The sequence below is a fragment of the Periplaneta americana genome, chromosome 17, assembly GCF_040183065.1.
Source record: "Periplaneta americana isolate PAMFEO1 chromosome 17, P.americana_PAMFEO1_priV1, whole genome shotgun sequence".
Taxonomy (NCBI): Eukaryota; Metazoa; Arthropoda; class Insecta; order Blattodea; family Blattidae; genus Periplaneta; species Periplaneta americana.
Window position 1 is genome coordinate 16,821,124 of NC_091133.1, and position 21,719 is coordinate 16,842,842.

A 21,719-nucleotide genomic window follows, 5' to 3' on the forward strand; every position below is an offset into this window, starting at 1 on the left:
GAAACAAAAGAAGTTTCTCAGCAATGATTGAATAAACAAAATGTCGTTTACTGCACAACAAAGACCGAAATATGTCTTGTGGTTTGCTAAATTTGAAAGTGTACCATCTGTTCAACGGCGGTTTCAATGAGAATACGGTGTTTGAAGGGCTCCGAATTACAATTCAATAATGTTATGGTTTCGCATGTTTGAAGGAACTGGGTCTGTTAATATGCCACATACTGGTGGCTGTAAGCATGTTCCTGAAATCGAAGCTGCTGTCAGCGCTGCTATGAGAGCAAGTCCCAAGGAAAGTCCCAGACGGTTATCTGCAGAGTTGGGTATTTTCTGACGAAGCAACCCAGGGATATTCATGATCTCAGAGCAAAGATTTTCTCAGCTTTTGAGAAACTTACCCCTGAGATGTTAGACCACACATGGGACGAATTAGGCTCAAGATATGAATTGTGTCATGTTAGCAATGGTGAGTACATTTAGGTCTAATTTGGACAAAACTTCCATTCTTCTAGAATGCATGTACAAATTATTTAACACTAAATAGCAACAGTTCTCATTTTATAACGTTTTTATTTTATGTCTTCCCAAACAGATCACTCTTTATTACTACAATCAATGTAGGTGAGGGATGTGATCATTACAGAGAGTAAGATATGAAACATGATTTTTTATATATAGATTCTATACAAATACAACTGGTATGGCATACTTCGTCAATCTGAAAATGCCTGGAAAGCATATATACAAATTCATAATATAGATTGAATTCACTATAAAATCTATTTGCAAATATATGCCCATAGTTCCGAACATCATGTATGATTACTGATTACATTGTAAGTGTAAAATTCTGACCCTTTAAATTAACTTTCTTTCATTGTATTTTAACACTAAACTGCTCGTGATATTAAACTCTGCACATAATTAAAATCACAAAAGTAGTAACTGTTTAGATTACTCCTTTACTTAATGTTCTTGTCACATTACACTTTAATAAAAAAACTTCAAAGTGTAAAAGCTGTTCAGGTAGCTAATTACATTCTCTGGCAGCAATGTTATAGCGGAGGAATTTGTCTAACAATTTTATAATGCTGGAAGCACAATATGTCTTAATTACTACCCCAATTTAACTGAGTGAATGGGAGAGAGAGGACATTATTTTCGCAAATTCTCCTTGAAGTGTACTGCTTTAGTTGCTATGGAAACTTCCCATGTTGCCAAATACCCATGAATATTACATCATTAATTATAATTTACCAATGCATGCCAAACTGGTAATGATGTTAAGTACTCTGTGTGGTAACTGCCAGAACATATTTTCTGACTGGCTGACAAGGAATGAATGAGGCAAACTATTCTCTGCATCTAAAGCAATTACAATTATTATACTTGACAATTTTTCATTACCGCTAAAACATTTATATTTTGACAGATTATAATAGGGTTACTATGAATATTATGTCGAATATATTTCATAATACAACAATGAGAACTGCACTATACTGTGGATTACTTTTTCCATTATATCGGGACAGTGAATGGTGAATATTATTTACAGAAAACCATTAATATTTAAAGTGAAATTAACAACATAATTTACTAACCTAAGGAAGATGTTATTTATTTGTTTGCGTATGAAAGCACGTAGCCCCAGGAATTTTCCATAGATACGATGCAGAACAGTCTTAAGGAAATCACGCTCCCGAGGGTCTTCGCTGTCAAATAAATCTAATAACTGAAACATACATGAAACCATTATTATTATTATTATTATTATCATCATCATTATTATAATAAATAGTAAACCAGGCTAGTAGTTCTTGAATTGTTCAAAATGTCTGTGCTAATGTCTTTAGTTGCAATGCAAATAACATAATAGTGTACATCAGGGGTGCTCAACCTATCGATTGCAATTGACTGGTCGATTGGCACAATTTCTCAAGTTGATCTTCAGTTCTCGAAGTTTTCGACCATTTTAACTGCGCCTTTGTCAGCCTATGACCGCGTTTATTTCTGTTTAGTGTGCATTTTAAGTTACAATCAGAAAGTACATTTTCCTCGCTGATCACTACACAGTATTTTAACTATTTAACATAGTGCTCAAATCTTGAGTATTACATATTTATGGTAACTTAGCCATATCTAAAAAGAGTAGTATGTAATATTGAACGCCATTTTACAATATTTCATATGGGATCTGAATTGCAAGTTCCTGTTCGTAGCGAGATGAGGAAAAAAATACTTTCAAGTATGAAAAGTACATTGAAATCGCAGCAGTTATTTGTCATTTTTCGCATCAACTTAGCTGTGCGAACTGGCGATTTTTGTATTAAACATTGTGAAATCTAAGTGTAGAAATAAACTAAATGGTTCTCAACTTTCAGACTGGTGTTAAGTTGCCCTGACTAAGTGTTCACCAGATTATAATAAACTTGGCTATTCAATGTAAAACCAACCATCTCACTGAATTATGTTGAAGGTTATCATGGATTTTCATTTCATTTTGAAAAAAGTGTAACTGCAACTACACTATTTAGTTCATGTTAAAAAACATATGTAACATTTTAGCAATAACATTATATTTTGTATTATTACTGTACTTAATGTTAATACAGTTTGTAGTTATAGTTTTTGTGATAGATGATTTCATTACATTAGCTACAGATATCAGTCGATCTTTGACTCAACTAATTTCATGAAGGTGATCTCAGGCTAATAAGGTTGAGCATCCCGGTGTACATAAACAAGCACAGATTAAAAGTCGTGGAAACAAATTTTTTCACATTAGCAGAATACACACTATTTTTCAGAAGAAAAATGAGTAACTGAATGTAGAACTAGTCACTAACAAAATTGACAAATACAAGGAACACATTTTGAGAATCAAAAACAAAATAATAATAATAATAATAATAATAATAATAATAATAATAATAATAAATATTAGAGACGAAAATAATTTTAAAAAGACTACCAGATGAAACTGAAATAGGTTTACTAAGGCATACCATATTGGCCCAAATCTAATAGCACGACCTTGAATATAGTACAACCTCTGTTTTCAGATGTTCTATGAAAACGTAAAAATACAGCATCTCAATATAATACGACCTACACTTCGAAAATGTTATAGAATGAAAAAAATTGCAAATTTAAAGCTATTTTTAAGTCTTCAGTTCCTGTCTTTAGCAACATTTCTCTTTTGGTTATCACTCCCAATCTTCATCATCATCATTTTTTTCTTCCCTTCCTCAATCCTCCAACAAAATGTCATCTTCACTGCCATCCGTGTTCTTGGAAACACAGCACTTTCTTAAATCTTTCACAATTGACTCAATGCTAATCCTCTCTTCCAAGCTGTAACGATTCATTGGCCTAGCAACTGCACACACAGTTCCCCCCCCCCCCCAAATTACCTGTTGGGATCAGAGCAGGTTCCCTTTAAACACGTCCTATAAAGTAGACTTATTTCACGATTGAAAATGTTAGGCTATGATTATATGGTGTTCACATTATACTAATTTTATGCAAAAAAGTATCGTACTAGATAGGGGCCAATATAATAATTTATGTTTAATGACAACAGTGACAATGATTACAACTAAGGATGAGAATTTTATATATAAACATATTTTGTTTAAAAATACATGTCATATGTTGCTGATTTTTAGTACAACTGTATTTCATCACAAATGCTTTCAGAATATAACATTTCATAAAGAATGTAGGTACATATTTCAGGGTTTGAAGAGAATACAAGTGCCATATTTCGAAGTATTTTGTCTGTTGTTTATAAATTATTTATTATAGCAACAGGCATGTATAATGAACACCGATCAAAATATCCCTCATTTCTCATGAAGAACAAAAACTGAATAGACTACAGTGGATTACAGTGGACTTTATGTTGTCAGTAAACAGCTGGATACATTAAGAGATTGATTGACTGATTGATTGATAAATTATTCACTAATTTACGTTCGGTTGCTCATCTGGTTATTTCAGTGGTGGAATTAATGTTCATATTACACACGTGTAATGTTAAATTAAAAAATATTACACAATTTTTAAAGGTAAATTCAAACATATTACGTGATGTTATGCACGAACGTCTGGCAAAGAATTGCCGCTCTTTTGACCTGTGTTAGTGGAAGCATCAGCATGCAGTGCACCATCTTATGCTCAGATTTGCCTACTGGAGGAATGAAAGGTGTTACATGGTGAGCAAGTTAAAGCGATGAAGTACATAATATTTTGCAATATGTGTACAGTGACAAATTGTGATGTGTAGAAGCCTTTCTCAGACTTTAAATTCATGTCAAATGACAAAAGACTGAGACTTCCAGAAGAGAATATGGAGAACATAATTGTACCATAATGTTATTTTGTTATTTCAAATAAACGTTGTACAAAATAAAATAAAATAAAGAAATGCGAATTATGAGCACTAATACCATATATACAAGTGTTATTTTGTATATTATGTTAATCAATTTAATCTATAAGGGAGTATTTTTGGTTTTTAAGATAATATTTGAGTAATTTTAAGAAGGTGGCATGTTTCTGGAACATAAAATTCTCATCTCTAATTATAATGAATATACTCTATTAATCATAAACGCAAGAATACGATAAAAATTAATTACATACCTGTAGCACAAATTTTTGGTCTATTACTTTCTTGCCAATTGTAGGTTGAAAATCTGAGGATTCCAAGAACCGTAGGAAAAATTCATACACCAGCTGCAAAAGAATTCATAATAATTACAGAATGCTGACGCTTTAAAACCATATAAACACAAAATTACATACTGTACATATGATATACAATTCATATGGGTACCTAACTCGAAAGAATATGTATTAAATAAACTATAGTTTAGAGTTAAGTGTTCGTGTAGGCTTCCGCGGCTGGTGTACATGGTGTGTGGATAAGCTTCAGGGCTTCTACCGCGTTGTTTTGGTGTTATTGGCTGACGTTTCGACCGCTGTGTTGTGGCCATCTTCAGAGCAGTTGTTGGATAAGGAAATAGTACTCCCCTTCACACTGACTCCAACCGGATTGGTATCAAGGTCACTCTTTCGGACCTTATGAGGGCCAGTATTTAATATGAATACTCCCCTTCACACAGACTCCAACCACATTGGACCACATAGGACCAAGCAGATGCCAGAAGAAGAACCTACAACCTATACTTAGGAACGAGAAACCAGGTCTCCACATGTACGCGGCGCCCCCCCCCCCTTCATCCGGACATCGGGCACAGTATCAAGGTCACTCTTTCGGACTTTATGAGGGCCAGTATTTAATATGAATACTCCCCTTCATACAGACCTCAACCAGATTGGACCACGTAGGACCAATCAGATGCCAGAAGGAGAACCTACGACTTATCACAGCAATTACTCCCCCCATCGAGACTACTATATATATATATAAGAGCTGGCAGACTATTTCCTTATCCAACAACTGCTCTGAAGATGGCCACAACACAGCGGTCCAAACGTCAGCCAATAACACCAAGACAATGCGGTAGAAGCCCTGAAGCTTATCCACACACCATATAGTTTAGAGTGTTTTTCATCTCTTTTGGTTAACTTAAATTTAGATATTAACAATAGAGGTTCACGAAGTAGTTTCTAGATATGTAAAATATTCACGAAGGATCTTACATAATTACCTTAAAGCATTACACAATTATCTTAAAGCAGTAGTAATGACAGATAAAAATATATTTTGTTTCATCTAAATTATTCGTATATCCTCAAAATTTTATACAATGCAAGTATAAGATTGGTATGAACGTAGATAAATGGTTATTAATTACGCCTTCTCAACAAATATTCTAAGAAAGTAGCAACAATAACTTTACAAAAGAATGTATTCTTTATTACTGATTCAATGCACACTAACATACATGATATTGACTAATGGACACTGTAATGTTACTGTACATTTCAAATGTGTTAACAAATGCTGGACAATAACTAGTACAGTTTTAAATACTACCACGTACATGGAGCTTCCATGCAAGACAGATACATTAAGGTAGACCTACTCATTTTACGAAAATTTCAATTGAAAATACTGATGTATCTAAATCCACAATGTTTTCAATTTACAAGCTGAACTACAGGGAGGGGCTACTCATCAATTAGCACTGGTCAGCTTGATGAGTTAATGACTGAATTTGATATAATTTTTCTCTATTCAATACCGTACCTAATTCCCTCTTTACCCTTTCCTATCCAGTCCTCTGACTGAACTCTTACTTTCTTCGACCCCAACAGCATTAGAGAATTCGAGGCCTAGGGGTTCATTTCACTTTCTTTCCTCCTCTTTCTACTTTTCTGTTCCTAGTGCTGACCTGCTATGGCACTAAAATCGTCCTCCAGTGGCTTAAGGAGGGAAAGTTGTTGATGAACAAGATCTCCCAGCTAGGTTCAATGGACCCGTCGACCAACAGCAGGTGTGGTCCTCCAGACACTCTGGGGATTGTGTGTGAATGAAGTAGCCACCAAAACGTTAAAAAATGGTGTTCACTTAAATCGGCTACAACTTGCCATTTAACCACTCCAATATGAAATGAGTACCATTAAGGTAAAATTATCCGAAGGTAAAACAATTCCCCAATCAGATCTCCAGGCGAGGACTACTTTAATGGTACAGAATCAACTAAACATCTTACAATGGAATGCTGGTGGTATAACATCAGCTAAGACTGAACTAGCCAATATATTCTCAGATAATAATGTAGATATCTTCCTTATTCAAGCAGCAAACCTTAATGCTGACCAATATTTTGATTTTAAAGGTTTTAGTATGAAACTGTTACCCAAAGGTAGACAGATCAGTAGTGGAATTCTCGCAGGTATATCAAAGAAATTAATTACAATTTTCAAATCATAAAAGAAATGGAAAATCAAGACAAATTAGAACTAATATAAATTGAAGTATGGAAAAATCAACATTTCAAAATCTACAGTGTCTATAACCCACCTAATAATCCTCTTGATCTAACTTTGTTTGATATACACCCTAAAAATATTATAATTGGTGATTTTAACGCCCACTCCCAACTTTGGGGCTACAATAATGTAAACCAACCTGGAAAAATGATCATGGACCTCCTAAATACTACAACCGCAGAACTCGTCTACAGAAAAGAAGCTCCTCCTACTTTCATACATTATTCTGGTTCTGGCACAAATACAGACTTATTACTAGTAACATCAGATATCCATAACGAAACCAAGAAAAAAATAATTGAAGACCCTGGATCTGGCCATAGAGTCATCATTGCTTCTATCCATCTCCATCAAAACCGAAGAAAAGAAACCTACAATACCAAAAAACATGGAATTTTAAGAAAGCGGATTGGAAACTATCTACAACATAACTAGACAAACACCTCAGCTCAACACACCACTAATGGAAAATACAATCTCAGACAAACTGAACAAATATTTCTGTTAATCTATTCTTAAAATTGCAAAAAAACACATTCTACGAGGCAAACCAAAAAAATTCACCCCATTCTGGACAGAAAACCTGAATTCATTGAAACAAGATAGAGATAAAGCAAGAACCAAAGCAGAACATAGCAAAAACCAGAAGATACTCGAGATTGGAGGAAAAAGACTGCCATTCTTAAAAAAGCAATCATAACAGCAAAAAAGAACAGTTTTAATAAATTTACTGAAAACATTAATTACAGAACCGATAGCGCTAAAACATATAAATTTCTGAAGAATATTTCCAATACACAGGAAAATACTAGCCAACCTCAACAAAACGCTAACAGATAGTAGAGATATAACTAACACATTTAATAAACACTACTCAAACTCTCACAGATTACACTCCAATATCAAAAAAACTGGCAAATTTATCAAAGGAGAATTACATAAAAATAATAAAAACAATATTACTAGTAATATCACAAAACCTGAAATATTTCATCAAAATTTTACTTCCAAAGAATTAACTATAGCTATACAAAATTTAAAAACCAAGAAATCTCCTTGCTCCGACAACATTCATTCCGAATTTTTTAAACATCTGGGGGAAAAAGCCAAGTCTGTACTTTTATCCATTTTCAATTTATCATGGAACACCTCAATTCTTACAGCTTGGAAAAAAGCAATCATTGTACCAATTCACAAAAAAGGGAAACCTGCTCATGTTGTTAATAGTTATCGACCAATGACACTATTACGCATGATAGCAAAATCTATGGAGTCCATGATCTCCAACAGATTAACTTGGTATTTAGAATCCCGAAATCTTTTATCACCAAGACAAGCTGGCTTTCGAAAACTACACTCTACCAATGAACAAGTCATACGCCTCGGCCAAGAAATGAAAGACAGTTTTAACAAGAAAGAAGATACCTTGGCAATATTTATTGATTTTCAGTTAGCATATGACTGTGTATGGAGAAATAACTTATTGCTAAAACTCCAGAAATTGGGTATCTCCAGCAATATGTTCAGATGGATATCAGAATTCCTTAGTCAAAGATTCATTGCCACTAAATTCAATAACTCACTTTCTAGTTACAGACAAACATATCGACGTCTACCTCAGGGTGCTGTCCTCAGCACAACTTTATTCAATATTGTTATAAATGACTTACCCTCCCTATTAGAGGAATCAAACATGAAAACAGCACTATTTGCAGATGATGTGGACTTCCGGATCTTACAGACATAGAGACGAAATTCAAAATTCTGCTCTTAAAGCTCTAAATCAACTACATGAATGGAATACATCAAATATGATGACACTCAATTTAAGCAAAAGTAACTACCAAATATTTGCACTTGATAAAAAAGAAAGAGAATTCAATATCCAATACAATGGCCAAAACCTTCTAGGACTTATGAATCCAAATATCTTGGAGTTATTTTCGATAGTAAGTTAACATGGAGCAACCATTTGAAATACATTTCTGCAAAAGTTCGTAAAAGATTCTCCCTTCCAAAAAGACTAGCAGGAAAGAAATGGGGATGCTCTAGAAATACTTTGAACGCTACATACAAAATGTTTATACAGCCAGTGCTGACATACTGCGGAGAAATTTTGATTACTTCACCTTTCATAAACGAAATAGAATATGTTCAAAACCAAGCTCTCAGACTCATTACTGGTGGAATCAAAACAACTCCAATAGATTCTATGAGATTCCTCACTAATATTAACAGCATCAAAATGACAATAGAAGAAAAAGCACTGATTTAATATGAAAAACTTATCAGATTACCAGGAAACTATTGGCATTCCTACAGTCCTCTCTGTAGATTGAAAACTCAAAAAAGTTTCATATCCATGGTTCAAGAATTAAAACAGAAAATCAATATCCCGAATTTAAAAGAAAACTTACAAATTAAACCAAAACCTTTAACTCTATTAAATATAGAGTATAATCTAAATTTAACAGAAGAAATACTGAAATCAGAAGTAAACACTGAAATACTAAAACAATTGTCTTTAGAGACAATTAATATTAGGTACCCTCCACAAAACTGGCTTCATTTATACACCGATGGATCTTTGATCTCCAGAGAACAAGGTGCTGGTGCAGGTGTTACATGCTCTCTTTTCTCACTTTATAGATCTCTTGGATATGGAACAACAAGTTTTGATGTAGAAATCATTGCAATATGTGAAAGTCTCAGGAATCTTCTATGTTACATTAATAAATTTAAGAATGCAGTTATATTGTCAGACTCCAAAGCAGCTATTCTATCAATAGTCTCTAAACACATATCTTCATCTCAAACAGCAGAAATAACTAAAATGCTCTCTCAATTAATATCACTCAATAAAAGAATTGTATTCCAATGGATACCATCCCATTGTGGAATCCTGGGAAACGAGAATGTGGATGCTTTAGCAAAGGACAGCACTGCTATGTACAGACCTGTTACTAAATCTACGTATTACTCTGTAAGAAGATTTATTAAATCTACATACTTCGACTTTAACAAACAAAATTTGATAACACAATCTCAAGGGAAAAAATGGAACTCTCTGCATCATAATCCACAGTTAATTCCTGATTTACCACGAAAATCGTCTGTAGCTGCATTTAAATTGGCAACAGGCCATGATTGTTTGGACAAACACCTGCATAGAATTGGAATATATCAGTTCCCTAACTGCCCATTGTGCAATTCAAACCAAGCAATGGATTTGGAACACCTCAAAATCTGTGCTTCATTGGCTGACCATGATAATATCTTTGAAAAGTATTGGAATGCAAGAGGTCAAATGACTTTACTGTGAAACGCCTGGCATTAGAAAACAACAACAATGTTTTCTGGCTAACGAAATAAAATAAATTTTAAAACTTACTTTAAATTTAGAATATAACATGCACTAACATGTACATTCCTCCTATTACATGAACATTGTCATCTCTGTCAGTTAATGAGAGGTATTCAGAGCCTTTCCAATTTATTGAATGCCTGTCAGACTTAACTGGCTGAAATGTTGGAAAGGGAAGGTCAGTTGATAGATCATGATAACTTTGCTGTGCCTATGAAAATTTGAGACTGCAAAAGTTACTGACATATGTTCTAAAGTTTCTTGAATCTCCACTCTTAAAATACCGTTACATCCCTTTTAAAATCAATCTCTTTTTTGCTGAAAGTTTCCAGCTACAATATTTAACAGAAGAAACTTTGAAATGAATAAATATGCTATTGATTTTCCATATTACTTGTTGACTGAAAAGTATCACATTGTAAGTAAGTAAAAAAACATAAACTGAAAAGACTACAGTGGAGTATAGTAGACCTTATGTTGTCAGCAAACAGCTGGATACATTAAGTAGATTGATTGATAAGTAAGTAAACTCAAGACTCACATTCATTTTATTTTCTTTAAATTTCCACACTATACATTTTCCGCTAAATACGAGTAGTTTTATATAGTGTAGCTTTATTATGGTGCATGCAGTAAGTTTATGGAACCAGAAAAACCAGACAGGTTTCCTTTTGGTACAAGTTCCGTTACAAACAGGTTTTACTGAATATTATTTTTATTGCTTTTTATAATACTCGAATGTCTTTCAAACATACCCTGAACACCAGATCACATTCTTATATTTCCGTCTAAAAACCAATGCTAGTCATCATTTGATGAACGATCAATACTATAAAATGCGTACATTTAAAATGACTATTACACTTTTACTATGTCACACTACTTTTGACCAATAAAACGGTACGAAAGGACGTCTTTCAACCAATCATGGCTGCTTACCACACAATTTTATCGTGTCCCTAGCATTTGTTTAATTTTATCGCTTCCCTAGCATTTGTTTATTTTTATCACTACCCTAGCATTTGTTTCTTTGTTTGCCAACATTTCAAACTGCACTGGTCTGGACGTAAAAAAAAAAAAAAATGCACCATGTATATCAACGAGTTCACTTCTTTTACGCACACATCCAATATAACATCAACTGAACCACCACCCACTAAAACATTCAAATTTGAAAATTGTATTTTCAATAATTATTCCTTTTAAAATTATTCATGTTTATTTTTTATGTCATAATCGTTAATTAAAACTTTTCTTGTTTATTTCATCATCTTTAATTAAAACTTTTCTAACACTTGTTTATATTATTTAGGTTATACTATAGCTTCTGCTATATGATATTATGGATAGTCACGTATTAGAGATTGTTTAATACTAAGATTTATTGAAAATCATCTGTCAAGTGACATTGATTACTGGAATCCGGATAATTGAAGTGGAATGTAACTGTTTTAATAAAAATGAAATTGAATCAACAAAGCCTTCTTGACTAGTAACCGTCTACAGAGTTCAATGAAGATTCCATAGTTGGCACAACTGATAACAAGAAAACAGCTAATCATAACACACTATTGCCATCTAGCGTAATATTTGTAATGTTGAGATAGTACAATAATACATTTGAAGACAGTTGTATTTTCGTAAGTCAATTAATATTTTATTGTATTGGAGTACTTTATTACTTCTAATCTTTATATACTTTCTTCTAATCGTGTAATAGTCAATTAAATCCCACTCAAGTTTTGATTTTCTCTAGATAAATCAAAACCTCTAGTGAGATTACTGTTGATAAAATGCCAAATTATTGTAACTTTTATCATGTAAGTCTACAATGAATATTTTACAGTGCATATACAAAGCAACAAAATTCACTTTATGTTATCAACTTTAAATAAAACATAAAATTGTTAAAAGATTCATGATGGATGTAGAGGCAAAATTGGAGTTAATATATGAAGTAACAAAATTAAATCTAAATGGTGAATACATCAATCAGTTTCTTGTGTGGAATATTTGTAAGAACCATAATAATTTTATGATGAAAGATGAGTGGAACAGAGAAAAATTCTCTCCAACACCAGGATTTGAACCCGAGTTTTCAGCTCTACATGCTGATGCTCTATCCACTACGCCACACTGGATTCCCATCCCGATGTCGGATTGAATTCTCTCAGTTTAAGTTCCACCTCTTGGGTTCCCTCTAGTGGCCTACCCTCATGCACTGCATCATAGATGTATGACAGTGGCACAATGTCAATACATGTGCAGAGGTGCACTGGTTATGAGTGACTAAGTGGCCGGGATCCGAAGGATTAAGCATCATCTTAAATCACTAAGTGATTTTTTTTCGCATATCATATATTATTACGATGTACCGAAGTACATATGATATTTCCGTGCAGAAATTCTGCGTCATCATATGATGAAAGATGTGGCTTAATGGACAGAGCGTCAGCACGTAGAGCTGAAAACCGGTTTCAAATCCCGGTACCAGAGAGAATTTTTCTCTGTTCCACTCATCTTTCATCATATGATGACGCAGAATATCTGCACGGAAATATCATATGTACTTTGGTACATCGTAATAATAATAATTTTACTAAAAATAATTGATGTGAAATTTTCTTTCATGATCTACTTTTCCGAGCAGAGTTAAGAATTGGAATAACATTGGCCCAGTCTTGGGTCAAAATCTTACAAGAGAACCTCTCCAACTGGAGCACCCCGACTATAATAAAAAATTGACAACAACCTAATTTTGGGTCCATAAATGGAGTGGTAACAGTCATTCGTTGCACATTTTTGTTGTTTTTGTTATGTTCGATTGTAATCGCTTATTCTGTTCCTGCGCTATGCTAGGTTAGAAACGTCATCTTACGACTGTTGTTTCACAGCAAGAAACATGCACAGTGCAGTCATATCTTGCTAGTGATATCCATTGATAATAAATACCAGTGTCTTTCACAGTTAATCTTGTTACTCGTGCGTTTCCCTGGTTTTTTCGACTTCAGCATATACCAATTTAACAATGGCTTCCGTAAATCGGTCAATATTGTGAATATTCTGAAGCAGGAGGTTGAAAAGGCTTACGGTAGGCGTATTAGTGTAGAAGAGTGATCTGATGATATGTTATTTGCGAGTGAATTTTTAGAACTAATAAACAATTAAGTGTAGTGGTGGTATGTGGAATGAAATACGTGATAGTGAAATATGTGATACATTAGAGATGGACAACATTTCTGACAATGAAAATTATTATGTTTCGGAGAAGGTAATTGTAGAATCACAATCCCAACAAAGTTCTTCCACAAGCGAATATGAACTATCAAGTCCCGAGAAAAGAAAGCTCCCTGCAGCATTAGACGAGAAGACAATAAGCAAATACAGGAGAATCAAAGATCAGTATGAAAACCTCAAAGCAGAAGATAAGAACAAACATTCTGCCACATCTATTGGCAAAATGCTTAAATGCTCAAGGAAATATGTCAGTAAAGCTCTAGACTATTTCAAAGGGCCTCCAAATCGGCATATTTTGAACAGGATAAGAAAGGAAATAGTATTGGCATTCAAAAGTTTTCACCAACGTGGTCCGCCTGTTCATGACTACAACTTGAAACACTCAGCAATAATGGCAGCAAAACAATACAACTATTCTCTTCTACCTTCGGGACATACCTACCCTGCATAATTTTAAAAAGGAAAACCTGGTAAGTTTCCGAAAAGTAACATAATTTGCTTCGTGAAAGCTAACAATTTTGTTAGAAAAACCAACAAACTTGTCACAGAAACCCCATATAGAGCTGACTGCGTATTTAATACAGGACCAGTCACGCTTTGAATATGAGATGACTTCAGGCAGGACCTTATCAGAGACAGGTGAAAAACATACGCTGGCAATGCTACAGTCAATGCCATCAGTTACACATTCCTACATGATCCAAGTCCATATGTCATCAGCTAGTGCACTAGGCATACAAGTTTATATCTGCTTACAAGAACCAAAGGGAGAATTTGGGCCAAAAATTAAGTCATTATTGGAAAAAGAAACTCCATTTAATATTGTGGTTGATGCTAGCAGCTCAGGCAAACTGCCAAAGGATCGGGCGAAAATATGGCTAATAAAGGTATTCATTCCTGGTGTTAAGAATGACACCCTTCTACTATTGAATTCCTGGAGTGACCGAAAGGATAATTAAATTTTTAATGACATGGAAATAGAAAATATGTTAGTTGGAAAATCCATTCAAACTCAAATCATTCCACCCAACACTACAAGATTTGTTTAACCCTTGGATTCTATTTTTTTTCGGTAATATAAAAATCGAAGTCAGGAAACTTGAAGAGTCTTTCAGACACAGTGCTCAGAAAAATTACATGACAGACTTTATATCATGAAATTGCACTCTGTCGTCTATCATCAATCCTACTCACTGGTACCAAAGAGTATGCTAACATACGCGTTGTAAAATGTGGCTACATTACAGGCAATGAGGTGCGACATTTCGTAAATGTCCTTCAATATATGCTCCATGTGTATGTGGAAAGGATGACTGTGAAGTTGCAGCTGTTACAAAGTGCTTAAGTACTGTTCAGAAATGCTCTGCCCGGACCATTTTTTTATAAATCCACATTATTACGTATAAGATAAGTCATCAAGTTATAATCTAGTACTATGTTAATATGATTTAAATATATCAATTTAGTGGAGCCAAAGAAAAATCCATTATCATGGGATACGATAGCAGAGTGTAGTAGGGCATCCAAGAGGGAAGCGGGACACAATTAAGCTGTGGCAAGAGTGTATATTGCATAAACAAAAAAAAAAAAAAACAAAAAAAAAGTGCAATGACTCTTACCACGCCATTTGTGGATCCAAAATTAGGTTGTCGTCAATTTTTTATTACAATCAGGTTACCCCAGTTGGAGAGGTTCCCTTGTTAGTGGGGAAATCCCAGAAAATCAAGAGACAGACAGTGTGTGACCAGCATTTCTGTGGAGTCTTCAATAACTATTATATCAGCCAGCACATGGACTCAGAAACAAATTTCCAATGAATGTTCTATGGGGGGGGGGGGGGAAGGGAGCCAATATTTACAATACAACACTTGTTCAAGAGATAAGTGCTCTAGTCCCCACTTTTGCGAAGAATGGTTGTGTTTGAAAACCTTCTAAAATGTCTAAAGCATTAAGGTCACAACAATGAAAGGACAGAAACAGTCTAAAATACGATTAATAACAGGATATATAACAAAGTTAACATCTGGAGTTTTATTCAGCGTCTGGAAGGGAAATAGGGCGAAATTGCAAGGCTTATTACCAAATTACGAGGCCATTGAAATGCTAAACAACTTGTAAACAGAAAATAACTGCGAATCTCGAATTTTGTAGTACGTCAACAATATAAGAATGATATCCCAAAACATTCAAGATCCATTCATATCAATTAAGAAAGCTAAACCATGAGTAAGAGGACAACCAAAATTATGTTCCTGACATTCATATTCCTGTTATTTAATATTTTTGTCACTGAAATATAGTTCAATTGCGAGCTATGAAAATGAGTACTAATTCACATAGTGCATAGTGCAGTATACACTAATAATAAGGTAAAATCATCCCCATCGCAGAGTGGTGGAAGGTTGACTTCCACCTGTAGAGACAATTAACAACAGATAGCAGTAAGGATGTCAGTCCTATGTGCCTGTTGCCTTTATCTTCAAGGAAATACCCCTGGTACTCATTTCTGTTAGAGGCTGAGTAAACACCAGATATAGTGCAACTGGAAGGATTAAATTAATAGAAGAAGTCCATGACCCCATCGAGAATCAAACTTGCCATCTTCCAGCTTACAGCATTTACAGCTTAACTGTAAAGCTACAAAGATAAACCTCGTGTTATTTAGAAATGTCAGCAAATGGACATTCACTTCATATAATTTTTTAAGAAGAAATAGTTAAATTTTACACCATTTGGGCATTTTAGAAAGTGGACATTTAAACATATTCGACCTTATAGATACGTGGGTCCTTTCTTATACTGGACCTTTCTATTTCATTTATTGTATTCCATATATCTTACATCAATATTATACTTTGAGCTGTGGAACAAGTAAAAAAAATAAAACATCGCCGGTTTACAAGCAAAACACATTAAGACAAAATTATTACATTTGACAAAAAAGGCGTCTTTTTTCTGGCAAAACTGAATCCTCAACATTTTATTATTTTAGTAAGTTGTTACTTTTTAAGCATATTTCATTTTCCAATTCTAAGTTTCCATATATACATTACGTGCATTATACAGCCTTTTCTCAGAAGTAATATTTTTTACTTAATGTTTTTTGCTTGTAAACTGATGATATATAGTACAGGCCAGTTACTTTATGGTGACAGCTCTGGCCTGGCGACACAGTGGTTTGGGCGAGTTCACTGTTTGTTCGAAGGGGTGTTCCTTTTAGTCTTCCCCTGGCTGCGCTAGCGGTCACATCTCGGGAACGTTAGTGTGGGGGTACAGTCGCGCTAAGGACGTACTACACCACCACTGTCTTGTATATTGCAATTTAGTGTGTTTGTTACGTATATTTCATTTAGTTACTTAAATGGTTGTAGTGCTTCTGTTTTGTATTGTTTAGTATGTAGTATTTATTGTCTAGATTCACTGCTGTTTTCTGTTTGTGAAAATGCCTCCTGTTAGAAGCAAACTGAAAGGTCAGGTATTGCATTCGCAGTCGCAAGAAGTCGTGAGCAACGTGTAGCGCTTTGTGAAGATAGCGTCGGAAGAAAAAACGTAACAAATTTTGGAAAACTTGTAGCAGAGTTTACCGTTGTGCCAAATAATAAGGGAGACTAAAGACATTGATAATCGGCGCCAAAATCAACTGTGGACAACTTTAATGAAGCTGTCATAAGACAAACCAAAGCACGAGTTCTATATTTCACAGAAATAGCGGCCTACACTAAAAAAAATATATATATATATTATTGAAATTGAAAGACTGTCGACTTTCAGGGAGGTATCTCAACTTTGAGGAAAGTTTTTTGAAATTAGGATTTCATTGAAAAAAAAACACAAAATAATCGCCAAATTCGGGTCGAGCATGACAGCATTAGGGCCAAAAGTTTGCGGTATTTGAGGAAAATAAAGAAGCACAGAGAAAAAGGCGGCTCCATCTTTTACATGGATGATGATGATGATGATGATGATGATGATGATGATGATGATGATGGTGGTGGTGGTGGTGGTGGTGGTGGTGGTGGTAACAGTGAAGCACTGATGAACATTACCGATATTTCCGCATGAGTATATTTCATTGTTAATTAGTGATTAACTGTTAAATATAGTGATTCGATTGCTGCTCAGTGTATTTCCACATTACTATTTATTAGTGATTATTGTTCCGAACTGCTGCTCATTGTATTTCCACATTGATTTACTTCTTTATTGCTTATTATTATTATTCCGAACTCCTGCTAATTGTATTTCCATTAGTTTACTACTTTAGTGTTTATTGTTCCAAACTGCTGTTGATTGTATTTCCACATTAGTATACTTCTTTATTGTTTATTACTGTTCCGAACTCCTGCTAATTGTATTTCCATTAGTTTAATACTTTAGTGTTTATTAGTGACTATTGTTCCGAACTGCTGCTCATTGCATTTCCACATTAGTTTACTTCTTTAGTGTTTATTATTGTTCCGAACTCCTGCTCATTGTATTTCCATTAGTTTAATACTTTAGTGTTTATTAGTGACTATTGTTCCGAACTGCTGCTCATTGTATTTCCACATTAGTTTACTTCTTTAGTGTTTATTATTGTTCCAAACTCCTGCTCATTGTATTTCCATTAATTTAATACTTTAGTGTTTATTAGTGGCTATTGTTCCGAACTGCTGCTCATTGTATTTCCACATTAGTTTACTTCTTTCGTGTTTATTATTGTTCCGAACTCCTGCTAATTGTATTTCCATTAGTTTAATACTTTAGTGTTTATTAGTGACTATTGTTCCGAACTGCTGCTCATTGTATTTCCACATTAGTTTACTTCTTTAGTGTTTATTATTGTTCCGAACTGCTGCTCATTGTATTTCCACATTAGTTTACTTCTTTAGTGTTTATTATTGTTCCGAACTCCTGCTCATTGTATTTCCATTAGTTTACTGCTTTAGTGTTTATTAGTGACTATTGTTCCGAACTGCTGCTCATTGTATTTCCATGTTAGTTTACTTCTTTAGTGTTTATTAGTGACTATTGTTCCGAACTGCTGCTCATTGTATTTCCATGTTAGTTTACTTCTTTAGTGTTTATTAGTGACTATTGTTCTGAACTGCTCATTGTATTTCCATGTTAGTTTACTTCTTTAGTGTTTATTAGTGACTATTGTTCCGGAGTATGAAGTGAACACAGTGACAGGAGCTCAAAATTATGCAGACGCTGCAACGTGAGACTTCATTTCTAATATGGCTGTATTTCCCTCCCTCCATTCCCTCCCACAGTCGAACCTTCTCCTCTCTCGCGTCGACGAGCTGTCACCATAAAGTAACTGGGCTGTAAGCAGATTAATTCAATTTACAAGCATAAACAATTCATCAGTTGAGTAGAAGGCATAAGTATGGAGAAATTTTGTTAATTCTGTTCTAAAGTTTTTCTCTTAGCCCTTCAAAGCCTTAAGATAATTTGATTAGGCATTGCATTGAATATCTTAATATATCAATAGTGAACTTCTTTATAACACCTTAATACAAGAATAGTGAACTTTTTTTTTATAACAGCTGAGACTAACAGAGGGTAAATGGAGATGCGATTTGTGTCTGGTTGTTTTAAAATCATAAAAGTTCTGATCACTCCTAAATTTAATATATCTTTGTATTTACCATGAAACAATGTCAGGAAAAGAATGTACTCACAAGCTAAGATCAATAATCCTTAATCTTTTTACAGGAAGTCCTTTAATGCACATCTGTCGTTATTTTTAAGACTTTATTTTATAAAACAAAAATATGTTTATATTCAGATGAGTTTCCACAGAATATTAATCCATATTTCATTATACAAAGAAAGTATGCAATGTAGTATGCCATTTTAAGGGTTTGTACTGCAAACAGAATATACGAGTAAGATCTTAATGCATAACAAGAAGAGCTCAATTTAGAAATAATATATTCTAAGTGTATTTTCTACTTCAAGTGATTCCCCAATTCAAAACCAAGAAACTTTGTGCCTATGAATTCTTTGAGATCAGTTCCATTTAATCTAATATTGTAGTAAAACTGAGCAGAAGTATATGTACTACATTTTATTACACTGGTTTCATTAAATGCTAAATCATTCATTAATTATATTTAACACTGTATTACAAATGTTTATAAAATGATCATACCGGTATTGTTTTCTTAATATAAACACTTTGTATCATTTGCAAATAAGATTACTTGGGATAAGTTAATTATGGATGTGGCTAAATCATTAATATTAAGTAGAAACAATATGTTGTATGTATGTTTTAGTCAACAGTCCGAAGAGGTTTCTAACCTCATAAGTGGCACCAATAAGGTATGAGGTCACTACGCCAGGTGATAATAAGGTTAGGGTGGCCAGTTCCTTTCCCCTTCCATTGCATACATTGCTGTCTAGTAACGTAGTTCACTAATCAGATTTGAATGCGTGCAACAATTGTTCTTCTTCCTCCGACACATATCGTCAAGTGAGATGTACTACCTGCTAACAGATGACAGAAACAGTAATGGACCTGAAACTCCATGTTTAATATTCCTAAATTCTGTGTCAGTAACTTTGTGACTATTCAATATATTTATTTCTACTTTTTTTTGTATTTGATAAGATGTAAACCAACCAAAGATCTTATCTTTAATACTAAAAAACCTTAATATATTTATGAATATATTGTGATCTACACAGTCATATGCTTTAGTATAGCCAAATCACAAAATATCCCTCCAACATGTATTTTCGAATTTAAAGAATTCAGTACTTCCATCCACCAATCTATGATGTCTCTGACAATTTTATTGCACTATAGTAGTTCCCCATATACGGAGGGAATAAGTTCTGAAATCCACCGCAGATACGCGAATCCACGGACAATAGCAAATCCTATAAATATTCTGTTCATAGGTTGCTACTGCAGCACGTCAGGACAGTGAAAAGTAAATATTGGGATAATGTCACTATGGACAGTGATGGTGATTGACATTACCACAGTCTATGAATACAGGTTGAGACTAAATTCTAGATTTTCTACAAAATTCTTCATATTAAGACCCTAGGTATCAAAATACGTAAAAAAAAATTTCGCCGAGTTTAATCATGGATAACTGAAACTGCGGATAAGTGGAAAGCAAGGTAGACGCTCACTTACCAGAAAAAATTTGTTCAGCACATTCAGAGTTTCATTATAGTATCGCTTACTTGTCCGCATTTCCGAATTAATCATCGAATAGTGTTTTAATTTATCGCTAGAGCTCATTATTTCACTGTAGTGTTCTGAACTGAACCTGGAAATAAAATGAATAGCTCTGTAACTTAAACTATGAAGAACATACCTGGTTCATTCAATATTTTCCCAATCTCATCCCATATATCCTTTGTGCATTTTACATTGTTATAATTCTAATGTGATAAATTGTACAGCTCTTCATACTGTTGGACTAACAAATTAAGCTTCACGTCGTCCATTTAATTTATACCTTCAATATGATCACAATTGGAGGCCTTGCAATCGATATAATTTTCATGACATTCGTTATTTCAATCTTGGCCCATACTGAAATCCGTTTAGAATTCTATGACCAGAATTCTGGATGGAATCCAGTTATGCAGACAGAGGCGATACGGCCAAGTGGGCGATGCCCCATTTAACATGATGTAAAGAATAAAAATCTGAATGCACCGAATGAATCTGTTCCCTGTTCCGGTAAGTGAGCACCTACTTTTATTGTATAGAAAATCTTTGCATAGTTCATGAAAATCCCAGTATTCTCAAAAGATCATGGTTTGATGTGCTGTCCTATGAATCTTTTAAATTCACTGAGCCTTATTTATTTATTTATTTATTTTTTAGAAAGTAGTGAAACAGTAATGGTAATATATTTATGATGTAGCAAGATGCTTTAGATGCGTGTTTCTAAAAAATTAGAGAACTAAACAACACATACTGGTTTCAACAGAAGGTCTACAAGTCACCACTGCAAGTGATCTCACAAGAACTGTTCTACATCAACTCATCTCTCATAATGAAGATTTGTTCTCGCAAACTCTTTCTCTTTATCTAACTGCTCTGGTTTAATGTTATATAAAACATAAAAAACAGGTTATCTGAATGGTAACATAGGCATAATAATAAAGTAGTTCTGACAGTTCCAAAAGTACTAGA

At 34.0% G+C, this 21,719-nt stretch overlaps 1 protein-coding gene across 1 annotated transcript in view; it reads right to left on the minus strand.

Moving 5' to 3' along the window:
* wdb (serine/threonine-protein phosphatase regulatory subunit widerborst) overlaps positions 1 to 21,719 on the minus strand; it is a 331,308-nt gene that overhangs the window by 49,442 nt on the left and 260,147 nt on the right. The window contains exons 4-5 of the mRNA XM_069815633.1: positions 4,648 to 4,740; positions 1,602 to 1,732 (exon numbers count right to left, since the gene is read on the minus strand). Coding sequence (XP_069671734.1) covers positions 1,602 to 1,732; positions 4,648 to 4,740 — 224 coding nt within the window. The remainder of the gene's footprint in view (positions 1 to 1,601; positions 1,733 to 4,647; positions 4,741 to 21,719) is intronic.